The sequence below is a fragment of the Drosophila guanche genome, unplaced genomic scaffold (assembly GCF_900245975.1).
Source record: "Drosophila guanche unplaced genomic scaffold, DGUA_6, whole genome shotgun sequence".
In the NCBI taxonomy this organism is placed as follows: domain Eukaryota; kingdom Metazoa; phylum Arthropoda; class Insecta; order Diptera; family Drosophilidae; genus Drosophila; species Drosophila guanche.
This window is the reverse complement of record NW_022995744.1, coordinates 5,361,125-5,387,853: the sequence shown is the minus strand read 5'-3', so window position 1 is coordinate 5,387,853 and position 26,729 is coordinate 5,361,125. Positions and strand designations below refer to the sequence as shown.

Here is a 26,729-nt window from a genome sequence, read left to right as displayed (position 1 = left end):
TTTACACTTAATTACGGATATTGCTTATTATAAACGCTTAAGGATATTACTTGGTACTAGTTAATAAAACCTATATTTATTATTTATATATTTTTGTATGTGCTACATCAATACTTATATTAAGGCGTTGCTGCACCATTCATCATCGCTGTGCCGTGTCTGCAAGGAAAGAAATTTCAAATTATAAATACATGGCAATTATTTTTCAATTATATGGACTTGCCAATGTTGTCGGACACTCGGCGAGGGCCAGGCCGGGCCAGCCAGACTGCCACGTCCTTGCCAAAGTATTAAAAAACGAATTTTCGCCTGGAATGGCAGACGAAATATACATTATATAAGTACAAGTAGTACGGGTATATGTTACGCTTATATCTACTTACATACTTATTTTTAGTGCCAGCTGAGCGGAGCGGAGCCGAGTAAAATAGCTGTGATGACCTTACATGCATAAATATTTCAGCCGACTTCTGCCGCTGCTTTGGTTGTTGCCATTTTCAAGAGCAAGGCGAGCCATGGCAAGGTCTTCTCTGCTGCTGTTGCTGTTGCCACAAGCGAAAACTATTCGCAGACTCGTGTAAGGACAAAAGTTATGTTTCCTGCCGCACCACACGCAGCCTCCCCAGCCGTTCTATTCATCTGGTCAACAGGTTGAAAATGAGAGCATTTCTAAAACTTTCAGAAAGTTGCCGAAACGAAAAATTAGAGCCCCCCACCCAGCTTAGCACACTAGTGGCCATGGAAATTCAATTAGTAGTCCTAGCGCTAATTAATCTTAAATTGTAAGCTTTCCACTTGTTGAGAAAGGTTTTTCGAAAATGCCAACACCATTGTCCAGGCCTTGTCTGGCCTCTGCTTATGCCACTTCCACAGCTATGCTCATACATACATGCCTCACGTGCCAAAAAGCTCCGCACGTGTACTGCCGACAACACTGCAGCGTCATAAGGTGGCAGGAGACGCACACGGAAAGGCAAAAGCTTTCACTGCCAATAGCAACAGCGTGCCCCAACACGAGCTCCACGAGCTTTGGCCGACTCCAGCGGGCAGCATGGACAACAGTTTGTTGCTCAAGCTGTTCCCGAACGGACGTTCCCTCAGAACCGTTCGGAGCACCCCAGAGTGCATCACAGTCTGTTTCTGTTCAACATTCGGATTTAGATTCGGATACGGATAGTAGTAGTTTCCCCTCCAAGCAACTGCGTGACGGGCAAAGTGTAAGCGGGAGTTGGCAAATCCGTTGGCAACTCCAGCCCAAAGGAAACAGACCGCCGAAGCGTGGAGTGTGGAGTTGAGTTCGTCGGAATTGTTGTGTGTGTTTCCGTGTCCTGTGGAGTAAAGTAAAGTTCTAGTTTAGTTTCAATGCTCAGTGTGTGTTTGTGTGTCTAAATATTTAAATACCAATATGAAAAAATCAAACAAAAACTACAAAACTGCGCCAGAAATGTGAAGAAGGCAAGGAGAGTGCCACTACCTTAGGGCTAGGCCAGGACCAAGTGGGACTTATGGAGGCGAAGTCAGCTGCCAAGTTAGGACATGTTAACACACAAGCGGGAGCTTTCCCTTGCTTGGAACATGCAAAGCCCACATTAGATGTGTCTAGAAGACTAAGTGACTTGAAATTCCGAGCCAGGAGGACTACATGACCAGCAGATTAGCTTCAGTTTGTGCTTCCTTAACGGCTGCCAGCCGAGTTATTTGAAAGCTACCTATACATTTATTTGCACATTCCGCATTCCTTTAATATGCATTTCCTGAGAGACTGGCAGTCGAGTCAGTCAGTTCGTCAGTACAGGCAGACACTTGCAATTAACAGGGAAAATTAACTCAGAGTCAGCAAATGTTGCTGTGGTCTGGAGTTTATTACTAAACCAACACAGCAAAGGCTGACATTTAAATTCCTTTGTAGGTTAAAAGATTATTTGAAGAGTTTGGGTTTCAGGGAGTAAACAAACTTCAGACAATCTGAAAATGTACAAGGAGAACTTTCGTCATTTAAAGAACTCAACATGCAAATTTTTCTTCTTATTTACTAAGCAAAACTAAGAAAATATTTGATTTAATTCAAGGATTGCTCACGCCCCGACTGAATTAATATACACACAATAGTGACAAGCATAATCAGCACTGTTTCCGCATCGTAGGCCATCAAACAAAGTTATGGCAAACAATAAAAAGCATTTCCATTTGAGCCTTTGACAGCGTTGATTTCGTTGAAATTCTATGGCCGGTCGTGTTGGTATGACTCCTCCAAGGCCATCATCCTCCGCCACTCACTGGGCGTTCTGTCAAGAGTTTTGGCTGTAGTCTGTGCAGTCCATATAGTCCTGTTTTTTGGGGCAGAGTTAGTTTTGCTTCTTTCTTCTTTCTGTTGCGTTGGTAGCTGCCCAAAGGCTAGAACTGCCAAGGCTATCTGCATTTCAAATGACCAACGCAACAATGAAGGCTGCGAATCAACAAAAGAGGAGTGCCACACTAGAGAGGGACGACGACAAAACAAAACAAAAACATCGCCAGAGACAGAGGACAGAGAACAGAGAGAATTGTCGCATGCGGAACTCGTAGAGAGCAGTGGGCAGGGGAGTGGGTGGTTGGGGCACAGTGGCTACTTAAAAGCAGCGCACACACACATGACGTCATTAAGCATATTAAATGAGTTTACAACGCGCTGTTTGCTGGCGTTGTTGCATGGCGCACACACACACACGCACTCTGTGTACTCGTAGATGAGGCGCAAAACGGTAAAAGGCCATTAACGAACGCCTAATGGCGCACTTGAGACACTGTGCCACTGTGCCCCACCAAAGGGGCGTGGCACGGGGGATAGGGTTAGGCCAAAACGGATAATGAGAATGGATCTGTCGTCCGGGCGGCGGAGGTTGAGGTTGTTGGCTGGTTGGCCATAAACGGCCAAGACGGGAACGCACAGTGCAGTGCGACAGTAGCATCCCATCAACACTCGCTCCTCCTTCTGTTGTTTTTTGTGCGCTGAAATGAAATTGAAACATTAAATATTTATCCAATTCAAGAGGAAGGAATCACATCATCCGTGTCCGTGCATCCATCCAAGTGTCGCGGAAAAGCCTAATGCATATATGAAATGATCAACCGAAGGGCAATTTATCAGCATCCCAGAAGTGTACTCAAAAAAGTGTAACACCAAAAAAAGAGATACAGGATAGAAGCCGAAACAAAAGGAAAAACGCCAACAACTAACAACCCGACAACAGCAATAACAATTTGTCAAGAACGCACACACATATGCAGATACACCACACACACACAAACACACACACACACACACACGAACACGTACACAAACACATATTAAAAGAGCTAAAAAATATATCACGCGCGTTTTAAACGCCTCAGCTTTCAGGATACGAAATTAACGAGACATGGCCGAGCCAAAGGAGATGCAGGTGAAGCTGCTGCCCCTCATGGAGAATCATGTGAAATGGTGAGTAGTCGGTCGGTCGCACATTAATTGCCACTGACCCTGGCACTGGTGCAGGCAGGGAACTACGAAAAGCACGCGACGAGACGCGTGACGCGCACACCTACACTACTCTCCATCGTATTTGGTACAGATATATCCCCCGAACCAATCAATATTATCGAGTTAGCCCCCCTCCAAAAAGAATGGCAATGCGAGTGCCACTGGGAGTGTTAGTGAGTGAGTAAGTGTTGCCTGAAAAGCACGTGGATTTCATAAAATATGCAGAGCAATACATATTTGAACAGCCAGCAAAGCCAGCAGGAAAGGAAAGGAAGGGAGGAGCAGAAGCATTGCAAGAGCACATAGCCAGAGGCGAAGCCAGATCCAGGAACAGAGCCAAAGCCAGAGCCAGCTTATCCAAGCAAAAGATGGGCATGCCGATGCTAACGGCCTTTGCTTTTGTTTTTTATATATGTACACATGTACGTATATGTGTACAGGTGTGCTTGCGTGCTAGTGTATCAGTGGCATATATTTTACATGACAATATGTGCTCGATAAAAGATTCTCCGCTCATGAAAAGAGCTCTTTATATAGGCAAAACTTGCTCCAGCAGCTCCATGTGTGTGCACCAAGTTTGCGTGTGTGTCCCAGAATAATGAAATTATAATCCATATTGCTGGTTAACAAGAATCAACTAAACGTAGGATTAGCCGGGAGTGCTGTTTGATGAGCTAAATGAAGTTATGGGAGCGCTATCAACTGGCAGATTATTCCGAATTTATCGCTCAACTGCTGAGCCGAGTTGAGATTATGATTCGAAGCCTCTGAACACAAAATCAATACAAAATCTTTCCGCACTTGAAACTACTCTTGTAATTTATTTGGCGTTTACGTTAAATGTTAAACTCATTAAACACTAGTTGCTTAAAGGGTTCAATAATGGTATTTTAATTAACTAATTATCCATTAATTAGGGAGAGTTAATTCAGAAGCAAAGGGGGCCTTCCTATGGTTCTGTTTCCAGAGTCGTTTGGGATATATGTACACAATGGTAAATGAAAGTTTTATACAACAAAAAACTAGCCAAATGGTGCAAAAACTCCCTTGGGTATGCAGATATACATACATACATATGTAAATGTACATTTGTTTGTTAAACTATTTAGCTTTTATGTACATACATTTATGGGGGGGGGCAATATAATTCGCTAATCTGGCAGAATAGAATTGCCAAATTTAGAATTTTCGTGCAGCTAACCAAAGAATGCAATTAAATAACTTTTTCAAACGTATAAACGTTTCAAAAGTTGCGTAACAAACGTGAAAACACACAAAGCAGACATGGGGAATTATAATGTTTTAGTTTCCCTAAATCCCATTAAATACATGACACCAAAATGTAAGTAGCTCTTTGGAACTTTTCTAAAATCTCATTTAAACGAAATCCCTTTGTACTTTTGCTATCTTTGAATAGGGATATTTATGCAAGTCTTAGTGCCACTCAACTCTGCGTGGAAAACGGATAAATATTTGCATTCAACAGATTTCATTTGAATACATATTCAAATTCTGCCAGCCGTGGATCCGCTTTCGCTTCGCCTTTGCCTCCATTGTGCCACAACATGCCATTGTCGTCCCCACTCCGAGATACGTATCCTCGTGCAGAGCAGAGAGCTTTGTGGATGGGAAATGTGATATCAAAACAAGCCGATTGTGTGGCATTCATTCTACCTCAGAGTTTGGCCAAAAATAGCTGCAGGCATAAATAGCGACAAGAGCCGCAGAAAAGAATATGCATAAAGGGGCTCCCCCCTTTTGTGCGGGCCATGGAGTTGTAATTAAAAGGAAATCCATATTCATTCCGAGTAGGTAGGCAGCCGCAGTCGCAGCCAGTCGCAGGAAGTGGCAGGAAGCGTGTCATGCACGAGGCAGCAGCAGCAACGGGACGTGGCAGCTGGTTCCCCACCAGCGCAGGATGAAACCTGGGACTGAGTACTGAGCACTGAAGGCGTGGCATGTCTCTTTGTGTGTTTGTCAGGCTGCATGGAAAGACACTGAAGAATGCTGACAGGAGCATTCCCGGCAGGGTCGCAGTTGGGTAATCCCTGCCACATTCTGTGGCGGCTAACAGCATGAAGAAGCGAGTCACGCTCTCATCTCTAATGCGACCTGCTTGCATATTTGTTTCCAGTCCAAAGCATCGAGGCTCTGGTCGGGGCTGGGGCTGGGGCTGGGGCTGGGACTGGGGTTGGCTCCTGGGCCTCTGGTTGTCGGCCTATTTTGCGGCCACCGCTTTGCATGTTGCAAACAATTTGCCGCTCGAGCTTGCCAGCTCCTCGTCCAGGCCAGGCCAGAGCAGCCCGCGACTGACTGCCATTTAGTGGCCCAGTGCCGTAGCAGTGCCACATAGCGGCAAAAATGTTCGTGCGACTAATTTGTGAAAAAAAAACGAAAGGAAAAGGAAAATCCCACAACCCACGGTGGTAGCAAAAGCAACAGCGACAGTCACTGCCATGAGACGTTAAAATCAACGGTCCGTGGGCCATTAGAACGGGGCCAGACCCAGCACAGCGACACAAAATGGGTGAAAAAAAAATGCTATAAGCGCAGCTCCTCCACGCTCCTGTTAATGAGAAATAATCACAACAGCACAAAAAACACAAGCTTAACAACGGAAAAAGAGGCGAAACAACAGTGGCACATTTAATGCCGCCGAACGGGCGTGTCATTCGCTCCTAAGGAAAAAAAAGAGAAAGGAAACCCAAACAGAAAACGCATCAAGCAGGGCAACCGCTGCGACAATCGGTAAACACACAAAGCTAATAAAAACTGTAAAATATTCAACAATTGGCAAAGCTCTTAAGAGTCTTACAGACGCCCCTGATATTGAAATGCAAACCTCGCAATTTTCCACTGCCAGTCCCTGCCATGCCCTACCCCAAATAAATATGCTACACATAAGGCCACAAAAATGAATATGAAGGTGGAGCTGGAGTTGGAGTTGGAGTTGGGCGCCAGCAATAAGTGGCTCCAGCTGTATGAAAAGAATGAAAGAAAATGAATTTGATTGTGTTGTGTGGGGCTTTTGGGGGGTTGGGTGCTTAAAAGGTTTTACGAAACTTAAAGCTGACAAGGCATATCCGCTTTGAGTGGTTTAAATGCGATCAAGCAGATAAGTTCAACCGGGGAAGCATTTTACTTATACGATATGAAAGTTTATGGGAAACTGAATTAGGCAATGGCCCAAGCGAAATAGGAGCGTAATCGGATGGTAATTAGATTTTAATTGATGCCGATAAGCCATAAAGCCATTAAAACGAGTTTTAATGTTTCGGCATTTGGCGATGTTTTTGTAATCGCATTAGCCAGAGGATAATCCAACTATAAAAACTTCAGCCTCTTAAATATTCATTTACCATCAATCAGCGCAACATCCTCACCTTGCCGCCAGAACCATTTATTATCCTTATTATTTACGAAGGCCGCACCAAAGTAGTCTCATTTATAAATAGCCGACGCTTGAAGCCTTCATTTTCTCTTGTTTTCTGTTGTGTTCAGTGCGATTTAGCCATGGCTATATGGCCATAAATTACGCAGAACAATAACCCTCCACACACACACACACACACAACCACAACACAAACTCTCACACAGACAGGCAACTGGCTTTAAGTAATTCCCTCGCTTTTATAATGAGCATAAAGGATAACCGAGCACAAAGAGGCACAGCCCAAGAAGTCGAGTAGTCGAGACTTCCGCCGGAAGCGGCTGGGAGCTTGGGAGCCTCTCCACCGAGGCATGCATACAATTATGATCTAGCCATGGCCAAATGGTAAATTAATTGAAACGAATGGATGGGCATAGACAGAGGCACGGGCAGGGAGGCAGCACAACAAACTTTTGGTTACAAATGCTAAGTAAAGAAACCAACAAAACATTAAACATTTCAATTATGTCGCTGCGACGAGCAAAAACAACTTTTTTGTTTTTGCTAATTAAGTCTCAATGGGTGCTCCGGAAAGCCGAAGCCGTGCTCCAGTAATTAGCTGGCAAAAGTCTGAACAAAGCCAGAAAACTGGAAAACAAATGAGCCAAACGTTGGGCACAGGCGGAGAGGAGAGGAGCGGAGCGGAGCAGAAGCATAACTGGAAAGCGGAGAGCGGAGGCAGGGAACAACAATGGCAGCAGGCCATTTCCGGTTTGCTCATGTGTGCCGTCGTTATCCATCGCCAGGGGGCGCTCGAGTGCTTCCTACTTGCTGCCCACCCAACCACCTCTCCCCCCTCCGCAACTTTTGAACCAGAAATTGTGTTTGTGTTAGTGTGTGGGTGCTGGGTGCTGGCTGCTGCCAGTGCTGTTGCAGCAACAGTTTGTTGCCTTGTTTGCCACGTTTGTTTGTCGTTTGCCAAGACAACGACAAAAGCAACGGCAGCGGCAGCGGCAGCGACACGCTTATAAATTTTTAATTAAATTGTTGTTTTCCAGTTAGTGTTTTCACTTCCTTTTTGTGCCTTTATCTAGTTGTTGTGCCACCGACATGGCTGGCAAACGCATTGATTGTTTCTGTGCGCCGATCCCCCCCGAGTGTGTCTGTTCCTGGCCTGTATGTGGGTGGGTATCCTTTGTTAGAGAATGTTTTCTCCATGGGGTTTGCCCTTGCAATTGTCTGTCCATATATGGCTGGAGGGAGTGAGGCACTTTTCCTGCTGAGCAAATTGAGTTGTTTAACTTGCAATTGATCCGGACCCAAAGGATTACGCAGGAGGAAGCACAGTTGTGCTGCTGAACCCTCGTTCAATGGAGGAAATCACCTTTGACAGGAAGTGCCTTTTGCCTTAACCAAAGCATGGATTAATGATTGCATGCCTTAAAGGAGAACAGAACACTATTTTTGATACGATTAATGCCTGAAGAAGGTTTCCCTTTCTCTTTCTCTTTTCTGTTTCTTTCTTATCGATTCAAAAGTTTAGCCTCATTAGGCATGCAACTTCCTGCCTAATTTGTTCCCTTTTATGCATCGTTTAATGCTTTAACATAAGCCTCCAAGCTAGTGGCAAGCAAGTGCCCCACTTACATATGTCTAGACCATTAATAACCAACTTATTATGTATTCCCTATCAGGGGCTGTAAGGTCTTAGCATAAAGCCAAGTCGAAACCCCCATTGAGACTATTTACATGTCTGGATCGGGCTCTTGTGAAGGAGAAACCCTATGCTTTTCCTTTGACAAATTAACTTATTAAGTTGCTGCCGGCACTCGCAGCAGAGGACCGTCGTACGAAATAATTTATCAAATTCGTGTATAAATTATTGATGACCCGAACAGTGCCGACACGAGCCACCGGCCCAACTGGTTGGTGACCATGTGGGTGGCACAAGTACACACACACACAGCACACTCACAAGTGTGTGGTTTGACATTTGAGTGGAGCAGCAGAAAATGGCTAGAAAAGTTGTCTGGTGTAGGCGTTATGGCAAATACCAATCACTGGCTGGCGGCACACACTCAAAGCAGCACTCAAAGCTGGGGAATTGTGTGTGCAGGAGGCGGTGTGGTTGCTAATCAGGACATGGAGTGTGGCCCGATTCAATGTTGGAAAATCGGGGCCAAATGATAAATGACAAACGTGTGCAGAGAGGCCGGCCACTAGGCCACACCAATATTAGCATAATTTCCCCATTTTTAATTGCCAGCCGACCCCGAGCAAAGTGTGCACTGAAATTTCATTTAATTTTTAATTGAAATTACATTTTTCATGGCAACGAACATTCAAAATTCCCATTGCTAAAACTATAACAATTCCAGAGTAAGAAAAAGAACAGCCACAATCCCTCTACCAGTTCCCTACTCACGGTGTACCCTGGCCACTGCTGAAACTCTGCGCACTTTCTCTCTGTGCAGCTGTGGCAAGAAGTTGCCACCTCTGGTGTCGGCTAGTTTTGTTTGCGTTGGTGTCGGTGCGGCGATTGCGGTGGCGGTGTCGGTGGCGGCAGCAGCTCCTGTGGTGCTCCGTAGACGTTCCTAGTGCTGGGTAATTTTGCATGCAAATAACTGGAAATTAGTGTAAGTGCTCACTGACATGCCACACAACCAGAACACCACCGCCTCTGCCACGGCTGCTTGCTTCATGCTGCTTGCTCTTAGATAGCTGACAGGCAGCAGCAGCCGCCAGACGCTAACCGAAGCCCAGACGAAGCGTAGCCCCGAGAGCAGCCAATGGCAGAGATAAACAGACGATGGCAGAATAAAGTGGCAAACGCTTAGCCAAACGGCTGCCTGTCGTTGTGTTTGTCTGTGTGTGTGTGTGTGGCCCCATGTGGGGGGCATTGCATGGCAGCATATCCGAGTGTTTGCGGCTGCTGCTGCTGCTCCCTGCAACATCAACGCTTTAAAAATCCATTAAAATGCAATGAGCGCACAAACGCTTTATGCCACGAGCCGAAGCTGAGCGTAGCTAAGCGCTGCTTAAGCTCAGATTTCATACTCGGAGAGTAAAACCCGCAACAGAAGAAGGTGAAGTGGCAAACATATGTCTGATAGCCTTGGCCTGTTAGCAGCTAGAGTTTTAATTGATTTTTAGAGATGTTTCCAATTAATTCATTAAGGTTACAGATAGAATAACAAGTTACACGTATCGCTTCTAAGTCTCATCCAGTTCTAGGAATTATCTAAGATTTCATCACTCTATGTCTGACCTAAGCCCCCCCCCCCCCCCCCCCCCCCCTCAGCTAATCAAGTCTTTCCACTTGATGTACTCCTTCAAGATGATGAACAAGTGGCTTTGTTTTGTGCTTCTGCTTGGCTGCTGCTGCATGGGTGGAGAGGCATTTATTGTGGCCAATCCTCACATGTCCTTCATTGCACACCTAATCAGATATCCCAGTGAGGAGAACATCATTGTGTCGCCAGCCTCATTCCACGATGGCCTCATACACCTATTAATGGGCACAAGGGCTGCCAGTGAAACCGAAATGATGGGCGTGTTGCAGCTAAACGAAGAGCAACTGAAGGAGCACCTCAAGGGGAGTGTCTACAACAAAACAATCTACAATTCCACAATGCAAATGTACAATCAGTTGTACGTGGATCGTGGCCTGTGGCTGCTGGATCGCTACAAGCTGGACATTTACAAATATTTCCATACAAAAGTGGAGCATGTGGACTTCGAGAGCATGGATGGCACCGTGGAGATCATCAACGGATGGATAGCCATGAAAACGAAGCAGAAAATTAAAAAAATGTTGGGCTGGGTTAGTCCCGACTCAAAGATGGTGCTGATCACTGCATTCGAGTTCCATGGCGAGTGGGCTAAGCCCTTCGATCCGAACCTAACCACCAAGGAGCCCTTTAAAACTCCGAATCGAAGCCCAGACGGAATTGTGCCCACAGCCCTGGTCGATATGATGCACATAAGGGAGAAGTTTGCCCACAGATACATTGATGCAATCTGTGCACACGCGATATTCCTGCCCTACAAGCACGAGAACCTCTCGATGGTCGTACTCCTGCCGAGAGACTCCACCGGCCTTTACTACATCAAGAGAAATATCCAAGACGTGGATCTGCAAGCCCTTGAGCCCACCGAACCACCCGTGGAAATTGAACTCGGCTTTCCACGATTCCAGATTGAATACGGATCAGATTTGTCGAATATCATCAAGACCATGGGCATTCGACAGATATTTTTTAGAGGCGCCAACTTCAGTGGCCTCACCAAACAGGAGGGAGTGTGGCTCCATCAGTTTCGACACAAGGTGCACATCCTGGTGGATGAAGGGGGTTACAATGCGTCTGTTGTCTCGGCCTGTAGGTATTACTCGCATTTCTTTTGTATCTATAACTAATTTAAAATCAATCTTAGCTGTGGAGCTGAAGAACAAACCTTTCGCGAAAAGAAACACCGAAGAAGTTGAACGTTTCACAATCAATCATCCGTTTTTCTTTTATATCAAAGATAAGAAGAGAATTTATGTGGCAGGAATTGTGGATCGAATACCAGAAACCATTCAATAATCAATGTTCTATAACTAATCTGTTTCGCTTTGCCTATTAAACGTTAAAGAACTTCACGCCTGAAACTGTGCAGTTTGCTTAAAATGTTCAAACAGCTTGGAACAATTTCAGTGATTCTTTTGTTATTATTTCAACGATCCCTCTCTGGCAAAGTTACGTTGAGGCTTCTGAGGGAATTGGTCCACGATAACTATCAGAGTCAATATGTTGTATCCCCTTTTATGGTCAAAGTAGCCCTTGCCGAGATCTATGCGGATAGGGAAAGCGAAAAGGATGCAGCACTACAAGACGAAGATCCAGAGCTAGATGAATCCTTCAGCGAATTGGGCAAGAGATTAAATAAGACCAAATCTTCACAATTCATGCTGGGCAGTCGATTGTTTCTGTCCCACGTACTGCCAGTGAGGGAATCGCCTAGGATCTGGAATACTGATATTTCCACAAGCATAGACTTTGCGCAGAAAGGGGAAGCTACGCGGACCATCAACGACTGGCTGGCCAAGACGTTGGAAGAGCAGACAAGTAATATAGTGGTACCCAAGGAGCTGGACAATGGTACAAAGGGGATCGCCATCAGTGGGATTTCGGTCACTGGACGATGGCTGCACCGCTTCGAGTCGCTGCACAAGACCTACTTTGTCACCAGGGATCTGACGGGGCAGGTCGCTCACTCCCTGTGTGTTCCCATGATGCACACCTTCAACTCGTTTGCCACAATGGCCACAGATAATGCCCGGGGCATATTCATACCCTTTAGCTACGGCGAGGACATGGGCATGCTGGTGCTGCTGCCCCGCAACGGCATAGAGACCAAAGATCTGCTGGATGATGTGCAGCTCTACTTCAACACAACGCTGAGTGCACCACGGGACATGCACCTGTTTCTGCCCATCTTCAGGGTGGAGTCTGACAAGAAATTGGGTTCCTTTATGCAGGGCTTGGACATTGCAGATCTCCTGAGAGATACGAAATTTCACAGAAGCTTCGACCACAACGCGTATGACAAAATCAATGAATTCAAACTCAGGACGGTGGTGCACATTCAACCCAATCGGCCACTGAGTAAGCCACGCCTTAGCCTCCTCCTCCTCCTCCTCTGCAGTTACCCGAATTTTCATTTAACTTTTTGCAGTTGAAATGGCAGACACCCATTCCGTCAAGCATGACATCATCGAGGAGGTATTCGATGTGAACCAATCCTTTGTGTTTGTCATAAAGGATCGCGACACTGTCTATGTGGCTGGTCGCATTGAACATTTGGAAGGTTTAACGCCAAAAGTGAATTGTTCCCAAAAGTTTGCGGAATCTGGCTATCATCTAAGAAAGTTGAGACGGGGAAAAAGTTACTTTTAATGTGTGGATCTCTGAGGTTTCCCTCGACAAACAGAAGTCAAAGAAACCTGCCGTAACTGGTGTTGATTAAATTTAGTTTGAATTGAGCCAAAGGAGAAAAATGTTTCGTTGTGTTATCCGTGCCATTAGCGGTGGGCGGCAGGCAGGCAGCTCGACGGAGCTCCTCAGGTCTCCCGCTGGATTCCCCCGTTGGCATTGTTTACAACGTTGCCGCGCATATTAATTGCCTGTTTAAGCAAATTAAGGCCACAAAACACCAGCATCACTACGGGTTTCCACACCTCCACCCCTCTCAATCCACGCCCCCTGAGTTCTTTGTGGGTTTTGTTTTTTTTTCTCTTTCTTTTTGATTGTCGTTGTGTCCTGTGGCAAACCAAAACCCCACAATTACTCGCCGTTTGCAGTGCAAACGAAGCCAAATACTGACAATTGCATCACGACGACTGTTGGGATGTGGAGGAGAGTGAAATGGAGGGGAGTTTGGGTCTGGCCGAACTGCAATTGCATAAATTATAAGTCTGGGGAAGTCCCGGCATGGCACTCGGCACTCAGCACTGATTTTGCCCCCTAACCCTAACCCGTAGAAGGGTATCCGTAACCGTATCCGTAAATCCGCATCCACATGCGAAACCGTCACTCAGCGGCTGATGCTGCTGCAGCAGCAAATCCACTCCACGTGGCATTGCTTTCAGATTTCCAAGGCATCGAAAACATTCATCCAACAAATAATTGATATCCTGTGGCTACCAATCCAAGACGTCTAGCAATTAACCTACAAGAACATACCAAAGAACACACCATGACATGACATGGGGGGGCACGTATGTACATTTACGGGCCTTGTACTTACAGTTGCTGTGCAGCAGCTGGCAGTGGAATATTGCTCATACACTCCACTGGCCACACACAATCACAACGAAGCAACCAAACAGCCAAACGACCTTACATGCTCCCCGAGTAGTTTTTATTGGTTTGGAAAATAAAAACTGCTGGCGCCTATCCCGCCAGTGTACCCGTGGCCACGTACAGATTAAAAAATGCAACAGAGTGGAGTGCAGAGTGCAGTGTGCAGTGTGCAGTTGCGGCCATGTCGACAAATGACGTTAACATCGGTGGCTGGCCCACATTGACATCGGCATCGGCATCCACAGCCACATCCACATGATGCCGACAGCCAAGTATGCGCAAATGAAATTTGCGAAAACCCATGACATGGAGGAGGAGGAGATGGGGCAGCACGAGCACGAAACTGAAGGAAGGCCAGCGGAATGGCACCGGCAAACGAAGTCAAATATGAGGGGGGGGGAAATGTGGCCATGTTAAACAAGTGGCCGAGACCAAAACTCAAACAAAAAACGAGGGCCAAACCAATTTCAATCCAGGCGATGGAATTCACACCTAAGAGTACACATAGCAGTAGATCCTGAACCAAGGACCAAGGACCAAGGACCAAAGACCAACCACAGGCCAAAGCAGCAAAAAGCTAAAAGCAAAAGAGTCGTGCAAAAAGTCAAATAACGAAAAGAATCGGCAAAAAGTTTGATGAGAACAAATGGCAACAATTACGCGTAGAGGACGACACGTCTCTCCCTCAATCTTCCCCTTCCTCCCACTGTCACCACTTTGTTGGGAACTTGCAACTTTATCCTTGATTGTTCTGGATTTTTCCTTGGCCTGGCAAAAGTTAAACTCACTTAATTGAATTGAATGCCAAAACTTGATGATGGCAAAGTGCACTCGAGAGAAGAGGTTCAGTCTCCCGTTGCTCATCCTGCCAGTCAGCCAGTCAGCCAATCAGCCAGTCTGCCTGGCAAATGTATTGAATGGAACAATGGAAAGAGCCTTAGATTATGACCTGCTTGCACCTGGTTTGCTGACAGGGAGTGTGGAGGGGCGGGGGTTCTGGTATTAGCGTGTCAAACTGGCATAAACTAAAATCACATTTTAGCCCATTGTTCGGGTCCATAGACATGGCAGCAAATAACCCTCGTAAAAACGATAACCGACAAACGCATACGAAATGGCAAACGTTCACAGGGAACAGCTCTCATACATTTGGCAGAGGGTTGAAACCGCGCTCCATAGGGAAATTACCATCGAGGCGGTATTCGAGGGCACTGGGAGTAGCTTTCTGCTTTGCTCTTCCATCAATGTAATTGTCAGTGTCGTTGGGGCAAATCAATTTGAAGTGCAAGTTTACATCCTGTAATCATACTAAACATACTCGTATATGTATTATATATAATCGCCTTCATATCGCTTTAACTATCCAAACAGCCCTCGCCAACTGTTGACGCTCGCACCTGGACACGTCTTTGTTTTTCTCTTTGTTTTCTTGGTGTTTATTTTTTATTGAATTTTCACACGAGACTGAGCTCTAACGTCGGGCGTTCATCGTCGTGTAACCATCCAAGTTGCACCCTCCTTTGGCACATTTAACACATTGACATTTGGCTTATTAACACCCCAAGGCACAAAGGAATGGCTGGCCATAAGCGGGCGACTCCAAGCGACTCGAATCGAATCGAAGGTTGTTTAAGCTAATGGACTGAACGTTAAATCTAATATGCTCGTTATAGTACGTACACATGACTTTGATAATAATCGATAATGATTTGTGTGTGGTCTGTAAATCAAACATAGGGAGTGAGAGAACGTGGCGTATGCTTAATGACAAATGCCTTCTGCTTCTGGCTTCTGTTGAACATTTCTCCTGTGTGACAGATGGAACGACAGATTTGGCAACTGAATAACCTTTGGGATTTGGGCTCTCGTAACCTTTAACACAATAGATGCACAGGTGTGGCACAGATATATCCTGACACACTGGCACTAATTTTTGGCACTTCTGGCTTGCAGACCTTGATGGACTTCTACAGCTCCTTCTGGTGCCCCCCTTTATACGGCCATTGACTCTGGTTGCGCCTGCTTAAGCTCTTTTCAATTAAAAACTTATTTTGGCACATTGCAAATTCAAAAAGAAGGCGAGTGGCAAAAGTTTTTGCTCCCATCTTGGCAGTCGCCAAAAGTGGCGCCGTGCCACGCATAGAAATTGAGTTGCCCTTATTGCTAGTGTAGTTTTTAGTGTTAGTGTTGTTGTGGCCACAAAATGGTTGGCGCACAACAACACTTAAGCTTAAGTGACTACTCGAGACTCTTTGTGTGAGTGTGTGAGGGACGGGGAGGGAGAGACCATGGAGCGCACAGCTGAGAGGGAAACCTCGTGACTGCGTGACCGGAAAGTGTTTGGCGTTTCCGGTTGCCGCAGCCACCGCAGCAGCCGACAACAGCAGCGGAAGTCCTGCCACGTAGACAATGGCCACCAGCAAGCAGCACAACTACAACGTGCACAGAGCTGAACAGCACGAGTCGCCGCCACGAGTACCGGCAACCTGAATCTGAACCTCAACCGCATTGTGGCGTCGCCACTGGGTGAACTTTTGATGCCCTGAAAAGCATTTGCAAATTCATTATTTGGATCAGGTTGAAGCATCAAATATCCACTGGCATAACTTTAAATTTAAAGAAACTTTTCGTTGCCGCCTTCTCCTTACATAAACGTTACTTTCTGGCAGTAATTGAAAAGTCAATAAAGAAAGGCCTCCGATGTCTTCTTGGTAAAAGCCCAAAGTGTCAGCTCTCTGACAGCTGTAAGTAGTTGGGGGGACGGACTCAGGAGCCGCAGCTGGACAACTTTATTGGACTAGCCCATTCCAAAGGGTATCCAACGACAGCTGTTATCCTGCCACGCTATAGCCACTACAAATCAAGTGCAGTTTTAGGGGCAACAGCAACAGAAAACAATGAAACGTAGGACTCTCCTCGTCCAAACAAACAAAAGGGCAACCAACGCTTTCCGATTCAGCTGCGAGACTCTGACCAGAAAATGTCACGTTTCGACCATAAAATGTGCTAAACCGTTAATACGACAAAAAGCCAGAAAAGCCACACCACACCGTAACGTAACGTAACCCAAAATGGCAGCTAGAAAGTGAGTCAACGATTGGAAGTGCTGTCTCTGTGGACGGGCTGCCATCGCGTTCTCATGCAAATTTTCAGCAGGAGGAATCCACTTTCATATTGGGTTTGCACACAGAAGCCAGTGGGCAACAAAAAAAAAAGGAATACCTGAAGAGGTGGGAGAATAAAAGTTAAGTTAATTGCTTTTGCATAAAGCAGACGCCAAGAGGCAAGGCAAGGCAAGGCAAGGCGAGGCGAGGCAGCATCAGCTACCGGCTACCAGCTACTCTCAGCTACCAGTTTCAGCTTCAGATTCAGCTCGAGAGCTCCAGCAGCTGCTTCTGAAAAGGGAAGCTCTGCTGCGTGGCAAGTGGCTGCAGGAGAATGAATCGAGAAGTGAAACCCATTGGAGAGAGAGGACCGAGAGCTGCCAGTTGAATTGCTGCCCAATTGAGTGGAAAAATTCTTCATCCATTGGCTTCCATTTGGTGGATGGTTTTGGTAGTGCCGCGACTGGACGTGGAGTAGGGTAAGAGCAGAGGCGACATTCTGACGTTTATATTAAGTTCTGAAATTGTTCAAATTTTGCAGCATACAGCAAAGCCAAGCTAAGAAATCAAAGAATCAATGAATAAGTCAAGCAGGCAGAGTCGAGTCTGCAACTATGGCAATCCGTTCTTAAGCTAGAATAATGAACTAAATCAAGTTAAGGATATGAAACAGATTAATCAAATCAGCATTATCCCGGATCACTCTTGATGTTTGTCCAGGTTACGCAGGGACCTTTACAACACCCACTCTAGACCCACAATCCCAGCCCCGAACCTTTGAAAAGCTTTGAGTAAGCTTAATAAATTCGGGGTGTTTGGGCTAACAAATGAGGGTAAGGGTAAGAGACCTTAACAGCTAATAAGTACCTCAAACAAGGTTCTTAATCCCACACCAAAGCACTTTAGCATGGGGTCAGTGGACACTTTGTTGGGTAGGGAATGCGGGTAGGGGCTCGCAAGAGTTCACCATACGCCGACTAGCTCCCAGGAGATGTAACCCATTAGGGCAGGGACATGCCTCAAGTCAAAGGTTCATACGGTAGAAACAATGCCACGACGAGAGACCCACTTCAATGAGAGTTGAACGACTGGCGGTAGGGAACATGGGAACAGGGAACAGCAGTGCGACGAGAAGGTAAATGGCTTTGTCGGCCGACGACCAAGTATGCAACCTCTGACCATATTTTACACCATGAAAGTTTAGTGCCGTAGAAAGGAACGGAAAAAAACACATTGCGTAGCCCACACGGGCTACATAAATAATATCCAGCAAACAGGACACACAGCGAACACGGCGTACAGCCAGGATACTGCCAGCACTTTGACTAAATGGTTTGTAATAAAATTTAAATTGCTTCTGTCTGGATTGTGCTTTAGTGGCACTCTCTCTCGTTCTCTCGCTCTCTCTCCATCCCACTCCATCCCACTCCATCCCGCCTAGACACCTTGCATTATTTATAACAATTGCCCCGAAATTGCTGCTAATTAAATATGATTTAAGAAGTTTGAGGGCTGTTTGAGTGTCTTCGTTTTTGGCTGAGCTGTCAATGTTTGTCAGGAAGAGTGTGATGGTAAGGTCGTGTCCTTAAGACACCGACTCTACCATACAGATGCGGCAGAGGGGACTGCTGCTGGCCCTGACCTCTGGCATTAGCCAGCACCGAAACACTCTGGCCTGGGGGCAACAAAATTTGTTTATAATTCAAAGAGCGGAATAAAAAAACACAAAAATACAAAAACTATGCAACGAAAATGGAACAATACCGAAAACAAGGCAAGAAAAACACGTTAAGCAAACACGATAACGATACTATATAGGAGGAGATATGAGGGAAAGGGAGCACCAGCAAGGACAGCAAGGACAACCAACAGCAGCGACTACAACAACTGCAACGACAACAGCGACAACGACAACGACAACCATCGACAACGACAACGACAAACAAAAACTCAGGCAAGCAAATTTATTTCAATTTAAAAATTTTGGTCACGCTCAACACAAAAAGCGAGTTAAGCGAATGGGCGGAACGGGCGAGGACTGAGAACTGAGGACAGAGGACATAGAGCCGCCAGTCGGGTCTTCCCATTTGTATAATTGCTGGCGTGCCGGAGGAGAAACCGTTTTGGGTTCTCGGCTCAGCTCTGCTTAGTCTTGTCTTGGCCTCTGGCCCCATCTGACGCCCAGCCCCCCCACGAAGATGCCTAGTTTATGCCATGACACGATCCAAGGGCGTTGGATAGCAAGTGGACAAAGGACATTTTATTAACTATGAAAAGAAAATATTGAAACTGGTCAAAAAGGGGAGAGTTAAATAATGTTTAACAGATAAATATGTCAGCATCAAATGAAGGGCATAACTATATTGATTTATGTTAGAACAGACTAAAGTTGTCAAAGATCTTAATCGTGTCTGCTCTGAGCTCAAGTATCGCCTCACGCTGACATCGCCATTTAAATATTTATACAGCGCAAATGGCCAACCGGCCAGCCAGCGATACAGCCAACGATTTATGTCTGGGAATTACTCGATATGCATTGGCGATTCGAAATCGCAGACAGGCCAATGCCAACGGCGCTGCAAAATGAAAGTGGAACTGGAACTAGGCGGTGGGGCCTTGACAATGGCAATGAGAACGAAACGAGCGAGGGAACGACTCGCGCTAGACTCGTGTGTTGACATCGATTGACAAAGGTGTGGGGGCTGGCACACTGAAGGACACCACATCACACAACACCACAACAGAACACAACGCACCACATGAGAGAGGTGGAAACTTTTGTTCCCATTCCTGCCCGACTTCGAGAACAAAAAATGAAACGTGAATGTCGTTAAGTTGAGGCAACCACGTGTTGTCCTTCAGTTGAGTTGTGCGGCAGCTATATGCAACAAGCGCACCAGGAGTTGGCCAACAACCAATGGCAATGTGTGTGCGTGGGGAGGGAAACAGAACTAGAGCCAGAACCCGACCAGGTGTGCTCTTGATGTCTCTGCGAGCGAACGAATGAGCGAGTGTTTGTGTGTGTGGCCGGTTTATTGTGGCTGTTGAAGTTGAGGAAACTATAAAAGCATTTGTATAGGCCACACACCACAATTGAAGGGTCCTTGGAGGCAATCAACGAAATGATTGCCAAATTACTGGAGTGAACGCCAAAAGTTTTTTGGTCAAGCATAAATTTGGGTAAATAAAAGCAGCAAATGAATTCAAATGGAACGAAATTACTAAACTTCAAGTTTAAATGGTAAATTAAGGATAATTTGAGGCACTTACCAGCACTTTGCGCTGTCAACATCCACACATTAGACGGGCGGGCTCCAACTGCAAGGAAAACTCAATTCAAATAACGAATCCAATTCAGCCACAAACTAATTATTGACCAGAAGTGCGCAGCCACAAACTGAAAAGCTGTAGAGCATGGACTGGGGACGGAGCTCACTCTGGCTGATTTATGCTTTCAGGCGTCCCAAGGCATGCGTCCATTCTGCCAATGCCAGCTCCTGCTCCATCCCGGCACAAGCAGTATATCCTTCAACTTGACCACACCACTATGACATGGCGGTGTGGGAATTGCTAGTGTTTCTGTGTGGAAGGAAGGTCTGCGTCCTCTGTCTGTTCCTCATATTGTGGTGTCTTTGTGTATGGCCTGGGTGTGTGTGTGAAATGTCCTTGTCAAACACTAATGGCGTCGTCGCCATTGCCATTGTCCTTGCCAGCGTGTTAATGTGCGACAGTTTCCTGCTGCCGTCGACGGCCAGCAATGACGTTTCCTTCCCACAGCCATGTGTACACATGTCTCATCCTTATTTATGCGCTTTCCTTCTGCGACTGTTTTTTCGGTGGCAGCTGAAATCGAATGAAAGAAAAGCCTTTTAAAATTTGTGGGTGTGTTTTTGTGTGTGTGGGAGTGGGAGTGCAATTGAAATGTTGGTTACGATACATTTAACAATCCATTTAAGATCCAGGGCATGTGATGGCTGACCTTCTCATCTGCTTTATCTCCATGTGGGCTTTTGCTTCACCTGTTGTGGGACCTACCAATGTGTTACATGTTCGTCTTTAACTGGATATATTCTCTTCCTGCTGTGCCACTGGCTTATCCCCTTGTGTTGTACATTCTCTCTTTCTCTCACTCTCTCTCTCTTTGGCATTGGCTGATTTATATTTTCCTTTTCTTATTCGACTTATTTTTTACAGAACGTATGCCTCTGTGCAGTTTTCCATCGATTTTCGTCTTGCGCCACAACGGACTGGGGATGAAATACCAAACACATAAAACGGATTTGATATTACAAAAATATGCAGGTAACAAAAAAGAACGAAAACACTCCAATTTTCCCACTATACAAAATCGTTTGTGGCTGTGTGTGCTGTGCTCCCAATACGCTACAAGGAACAACCGCAAACAATGACAACGTGCAACACAAAAGGTTTCGCGGTGCGGTGCGCGGCTTATCGGTAAATGCAACATGGCGACGGCCGCATCACGTCGCCTCGTGGCGCCGCTGAATTGTTGTTATTGCGCGGTAGTTCACATTTGTTAACGGAAAACCAACACACACACACACACACCAGGCAGTCTCTCATGCATACAAATTGCGAAATAAGGAACTCAAACAACGAACATCGCATCTCCCAGCCACTCTACATTCCACACTCCACTGCTGTGTGCAAGTGCCACACTTTAAATTGAAAAAAAGAATGCTCAACTTCGAAGGTCGCTCCAAATTGCGGTGCCACAATGGCAAGCAGCGCAAATATTTATGGCCACTGGACGAAGATCGAACATATCAATAGCAATTTGCTGTGTCCATCGACAGCAAACACGCTCATCTGTTGTGTTTTATATATGTTGCAGAGCTTTCACAATAAGTTTACATTTTAATCAACATTTACCGAGAAAATACACAAAATCAACAAAAACAACAAGTTGCGAAAAAAAATTAGATATGCGAAAATGGCACTATCGATACCGTATCGATACAGAAATGTGATCTTCCAAGTGATATTTCAAAAGATATTTCGTTAAATATCTTTATCGATATTGTCTTGTTATGGAAATCGATGGACACTGCCTGCTTTTTCGCTATTTTCAAGTTTAAATACACTTATTGGCGGCAACTGCAAATGCAAACAAACATTCGGCGAGAAAAGAGAATTAGCCCCAAGTGAAATATGGGTTGTATACACAGAAACATTGGATGAACCAAAGGCATTAATCAATTTGCACGTTTACATTTGCAGAAACAAGAAAAAAGGCGCGAGCTGCGCTTGAAGCGATTCTGGCGGTCGCCGAAAACAACATCCTCGGACGACTCCACGGGCTATGAGAGTCCGACGCGCACGAAACCAGCGGCAAGTGCCAGCAGCAGCGATGGGCAGCGCTTCAATCATCTGCACTACACCAGCCTCTCCCAGGGCTCCGGCACCTCATCCTCGGCGACGGGCATGGCGTGTCTGGGTCCACCGAGTGGTGTCGCTGCTGGTGGTTCTGCAGCCACCACTGGCGCTGGGTCATCCGGCAACAACAAGCCATCCTGTTCGCTGCCGCTGCTCCAGGTGTGGCCTAGCCAGGTAGGCGGATTTAACTCTGTGCTTTTGTTTGTTTTTTGTTTTTGGTTTGCTGTTTGCTCCGTGTTCGTTGTGTGAAAGCGAGGAGTGTGTTTGTGTGTGTGCGTGAAACATACAGGAAACGAAAAGCAAATGCAGAAAAAGCAGCAACAGCTTCAATGTTTGTAATTTTTAGTTGGATTTTCCTGCCTCGTTTGAAATGATCTGAGGTTATGTTGCGTTGCGGTCAGTTGCGCTGTGCCTTTTGCGTTAATTTGTTTTTCCAACGTCTCTCTCTTCCCCCCACCATACAACTCAACACACCTACCATCGCCATCTCCACCACGCCACGCCACACCCCACACACACACACACACACACCACTCGCCTCTTATTTTGTGTGTGCGTTGCGTGTTTGGTTTGGTTTGGTTTTGGTCTTGGTTTTGATTGCTGGTTTTCTGTGGTAGCCGCTCTTGCGCCAGGAGGGCTTCGTACAGTTGCGTCGTAACAGCGGCCCCGAGGGCCAGCGGGTATGGTTCCATTCAGTTCCTCTCTCTCTCTCTCTCTCTTTATCAAAAGTCTCTCTCTCTCTCTACCCTCTTTCTCTAACTCTCTCTCACTCACTCAATAGTCTACTCTTATTCCCTATTTCCTACTACTTGAACTACTCCTTACTAGACTTTTTTGCATGCCTCGATTAAGCCTCGCAACGAGTGCTACTAACCCAAAGTTTTTTGACTACTAACTAACTGTATAAATATGACCAAAATCCACCCAACTTGTTGAGGTTATTTTTGTGTATTCTACACGTGTTTTTTATAACTAGAACCTCCTTTTATTATGTATCTCCATTGGGACTAAATTGTTTTCGCTAAAGTATAGTACTAAATATCCCCCTGCACAAATGGTGAGCGAGGGCAATGGCCAATAAGTTGTGGGAACGATTACAAATTTCCCATTTATTGCCCATAAGAAATACCTTCCACAACTTATTGTTCAGTCTTTGCTGCTGTAAGTAAGTAACACCCCACACCCAAGACATCACCAATTCACCTTGTATATTACTCGTATATATGTATTATGTATATTACACCCGAAAAACCGAAAGTTTTTGAACCACCTAACTAAATGAAATCACCGCCCAGAACTTCCCCCACGGCCGAGTTCCCCCACCTCACACTCACACAAAGCACCTAAAAACCGGCTTGCCCTGTCCTCCAATCCCTCCGAAGAAAAGAAAAGTAAACCCATTCCCATTGTGCCCTGAATTGTGCCCCCACTCAAACGTACCTTGGACTCTTGCAGGACTCACCGCGCGGCGAGGCAGATGGCCAATCGTTCATATTTCCCGCCATCGTGGAGACGAATGTCAGCAGCCCCGTGGGTGGAGGGAGCAGCAGCAACCTCAATCTGAATGCCCGACGCAGCCAGAATCACCTGACCCTCAGCACGGATCGACGCAGCTCGCTCTACTGTGATACCCTGCACGCCGGCGACTCGGGCATCGACTCGGTGCAGGCATCGCCCTCGCCCAATGCCTTCATCGCCCCGCCGGGTGTGCTCAGCCTGCCCATGGGACGGACGGGCGGTGGATCGTGCCACGTGTCGCCCACGAGTACGCCGACGCAGGGCTCGCCGAATTTGTCGCTGGGGCGGCGGGGCATCAGGAACAGCATCTGCGTGGTGCCCAGCGGAGATGGAGGGAGGCGCAAGTCGAGCGCCTTGCTCCATCCGGACCATGCCCGGCTGTTTGCGTTGAGGATGAAGCATGCGGCGGCTCTGGAACGGGCGCAGACATCACCAGACCAAACCTCCATCGAGGATGCCAATGAGTTCCATGACAACGGACTGGCCACGAATCTGCGGCTGTGCTCGGCCTCGTCATCGACGACGTCGTCGCTAACATCCGTGGCAGCGGTCAGCCTGGGCGGATCCGGCGGCATTGGCGCTGACGGTGGTGTGGGTAGCTGTGTGGTCGGGCTGGGCATGGGCATTGGCAGCAGCGGCCTGGCCACCAGCAGCGGCAGCGGTGGCGCCTGCTCCTCCGGCTCCGCCTATGCTGTGGGCGCGGCGGGCGTCCAGCAGCGCGTCTCCGATCCGTGGCTGCAGCCACAATCGGATCGGGAGCGAGACTCCCGGCATGATGGCCGCCGACGTTCCTCAACGATGACCGCCCGCTACTCCCTCTTCGATGCCCTCGACCTGGAGTACGTCCTGCTGAGGGCCGCAGCCAGGGGTTCGGTGGGTCCGTACAGTCTCAGCGAGTCCATACACAAGCTGACCTTCACCCAATCCCTGGCATTTCCCGCTCTGGCCCGCGGCCTGGCCACCAAGCGGCGCCGATCGGCCACGCACACCAGCTCCCGGCCCCTGAATCCGCACGAGTCCGGTCTGAACACCTGCGCCAAGGTGGTCACCGCCGTGGTGCTGGTGGCCCTCTCCTTTATGGTATTCTTGATAGTGTACAAGTTTGTGCGAACGTGAGGTTTGCTCCTGGCCCCGTCGCCAGAGTTGCCAGTCACATATCAGGCCAACTACGGACTGGATGATTCCTCATCCATCATCTCATCAGCTGGCCGCAGTCTGGGCAAACACATGTCGGGGTTCAGGAGCAAATTAGGTCTGCGTGAGGCTGACTTTGAGTGATCCCCTCGCACGGCAAGGGGAACTACAGTAGATCAGTAGAAAAGGCGTAGAAAGTTTAGGCTGTAGGTGCTGTAGGGTGCAGAAAAAAGTGCGTATTGAACATTTTTGTGATAAACTATCAATGAAAAGCAAATTTTCCACAAAACAAGAATCCAAAAGCAAAACAAAAATGAAAACAAGTTAAGTAAATCGGATAGATAACAAATTAAAGGCTTAAACAATTTAGTAAACCGCTTCAAGAGGCTTGCCAGAGTTTCATATATAAAATATAAAATAATATTTTTTTATATATATAAAAATCGAATCGCTGCTCGCATTTCCTAGGCTCCTACTTAGCAAAAAGATTTTAAAATATAAAACTAGACTCTCCCACAAAGAAAGATTAGGGGGGCGGAGGGAAACCATTTCATTGTTTTGCAGTCACAGCTGAGAAGTGGAAGTGCCTAACTTTTTGATTAACTTCTGGTTATTTTTCTTCTCCTAAAATCGAATTTATCCAATGTTGAAATTGTTACAAGCAGGCAAGGCCCCATCCCTCTAGGGAAAGTACTTTGGTGGAGGGCATTGGAAGGATATGTGTGATGATGGATTTTCAGTTCATTATGCAATCGGTAAGAATTTGTATAACAAATAAAAAATGTATTCCTGCTTAAGCCCTTAATTTTAAAACATTTTTCATGTAGTTTCTGTTATTTTATTTCTGGTATTTTGCTCCCCATTGCCTTTATCCCATCAACATTCCTCGCCAGCCCCGTAGAACACCATTTCAGTGCTGAATAATTGGCTTTAGTCGTTAAGCGTCAGGCAGAAGGAGGAGATCAATGTGACCTACCTATCAATAAATTTGTGTACTGACTTGTTAGATGGGCGGTGCGAATGATATATTATGGAAATCCAGGCATATTTAAACAACATATGTATTTACGGTAGCTATATATACATTACGTAGTTATACAAGCAAAAATATGTATGTCGCGTACGTGTACATGTACATATGTGTGGGTGTTTATAAACGTATATTTAAGCGGCTTAAATGTGACAAAGCACTTGCTGAAATACCAATACAAAAGTAAAGAACAAAACTATCTAACTCTACTCTTGACTTGCTGCCTTACTTTCCTCTAGTGAAGAATAGTCGAAACAAAACGAAACGAAACTAAATATGTATAAATACGCATGAACACAAACCCAATTAACAAAATTCTTCATAAATTGCTGCCTTACTTTCCTACTCTATACACTTGAATAACGAAAAAAGAAAACCTCTTAGACTCTCCCAGAGCTTTTTTCCACTTTTCCCTCTACTATTCTGTGAGCTTGACCCAATAGATTATGCAGAACAAAATCAATTTTATATAATGCTAGTTATACAGATTACATATACATACATATATTAAATGTACTGTTAAATAATTGATATTTAAATAAATGCTGGCTTAATATAAATATGTTCTTGTATAAGTTTAAGTTGAATATTTTTTATTATGTTTTTCGATTTTGCCTTTGCTTCGTTATGCATAAATCATTTGTGCGAATTTGTCGACTGGCATTCATCAATATTATATTGTATAATATGAATTTGTGCATAGCCTGGACATCCTTTTTGGTTTTTCGATTACGATTGGTGTGCAACGACTATGATTAAATATAAATATATTATATATAAAATTGCATATTTAATGTCACACTATATAACAAAATGAAAGCAACAAAAAAAG

General features: G+C 45.9%; 3 protein-coding genes and 1 long non-coding RNA gene across 7 annotated transcripts; 3 read left to right on the top strand and 1 right to left on the bottom strand.

The window, feature by feature from the left end:
• Positions 1 to 226: 226 nt before the first annotated feature.
• Positions 227 to 21,061, bottom strand: LOC117579576. 4 transcript variants are annotated; one of them, XR_004573500.1, is made up of 5 exons: positions 20,756 to 21,061; positions 20,196 to 20,661; positions 20,089 to 20,136; positions 384 to 1,328; positions 227 to 309 (listed from the first exon to the last, which is right to left on the bottom strand). It is a non-coding gene; the product is annotated as an uncharacterized LOC117579576 (long non-coding RNA). The 4 variants fall into 4 exon arrangements; XR_004573501.1 differs by having other exon boundaries at positions 20,255 to 20,661; XR_004573499.1 differs by having other exon boundaries at positions 20,089 to 20,661.
• LOC117579573 lies at positions 1,209 to 26,729 on the top strand. The gene is made up of 6 exons (XM_034265500.1): positions 1,209 to 1,340; positions 3,030 to 3,460; positions 21,013 to 21,120; positions 22,060 to 22,389; positions 22,833 to 22,895; positions 23,671 to 26,729. The coding sequence occupies exons 3-6, from the start codon at positions 21,115 to 21,117 to the stop codon at positions 24,847 to 24,849; spliced, it is 1,578 nt and encodes a 525-aa protein (XP_034121391.1). The 5' UTR covers positions 1,209 to 1,340; positions 3,030 to 3,460; positions 21,013 to 21,114; the 3' UTR covers positions 24,850 to 26,729.
• Positions 9,186 to 11,520, top strand: LOC117579574 (serpin B6-like). The gene is made up of 3 exons (XM_034265501.1): positions 9,186 to 9,505; positions 10,171 to 11,248; positions 11,304 to 11,520. The coding sequence occupies exons 2-3, from the start codon at positions 10,192 to 10,194 to the stop codon at positions 11,453 to 11,455; spliced, it is 1,209 nt and encodes a 402-aa protein (XP_034121392.1). The 5' UTR covers positions 9,186 to 9,505; positions 10,171 to 10,191; the 3' UTR covers positions 11,456 to 11,520.
• Positions 11,554 to 12,903, top strand: LOC117579575 (accessory gland protein Acp76A). Its single transcript, XM_034265502.1, has 2 exons — positions 11,554 to 12,517; positions 12,588 to 12,903. The coding sequence occupies exons 1-2, from the start codon at positions 11,677 to 11,679 to the stop codon at positions 12,806 to 12,808; spliced, it is 1,062 nt and encodes a 353-aa protein (XP_034121393.1). The 5' UTR covers positions 11,554 to 11,676; the 3' UTR covers positions 12,809 to 12,903.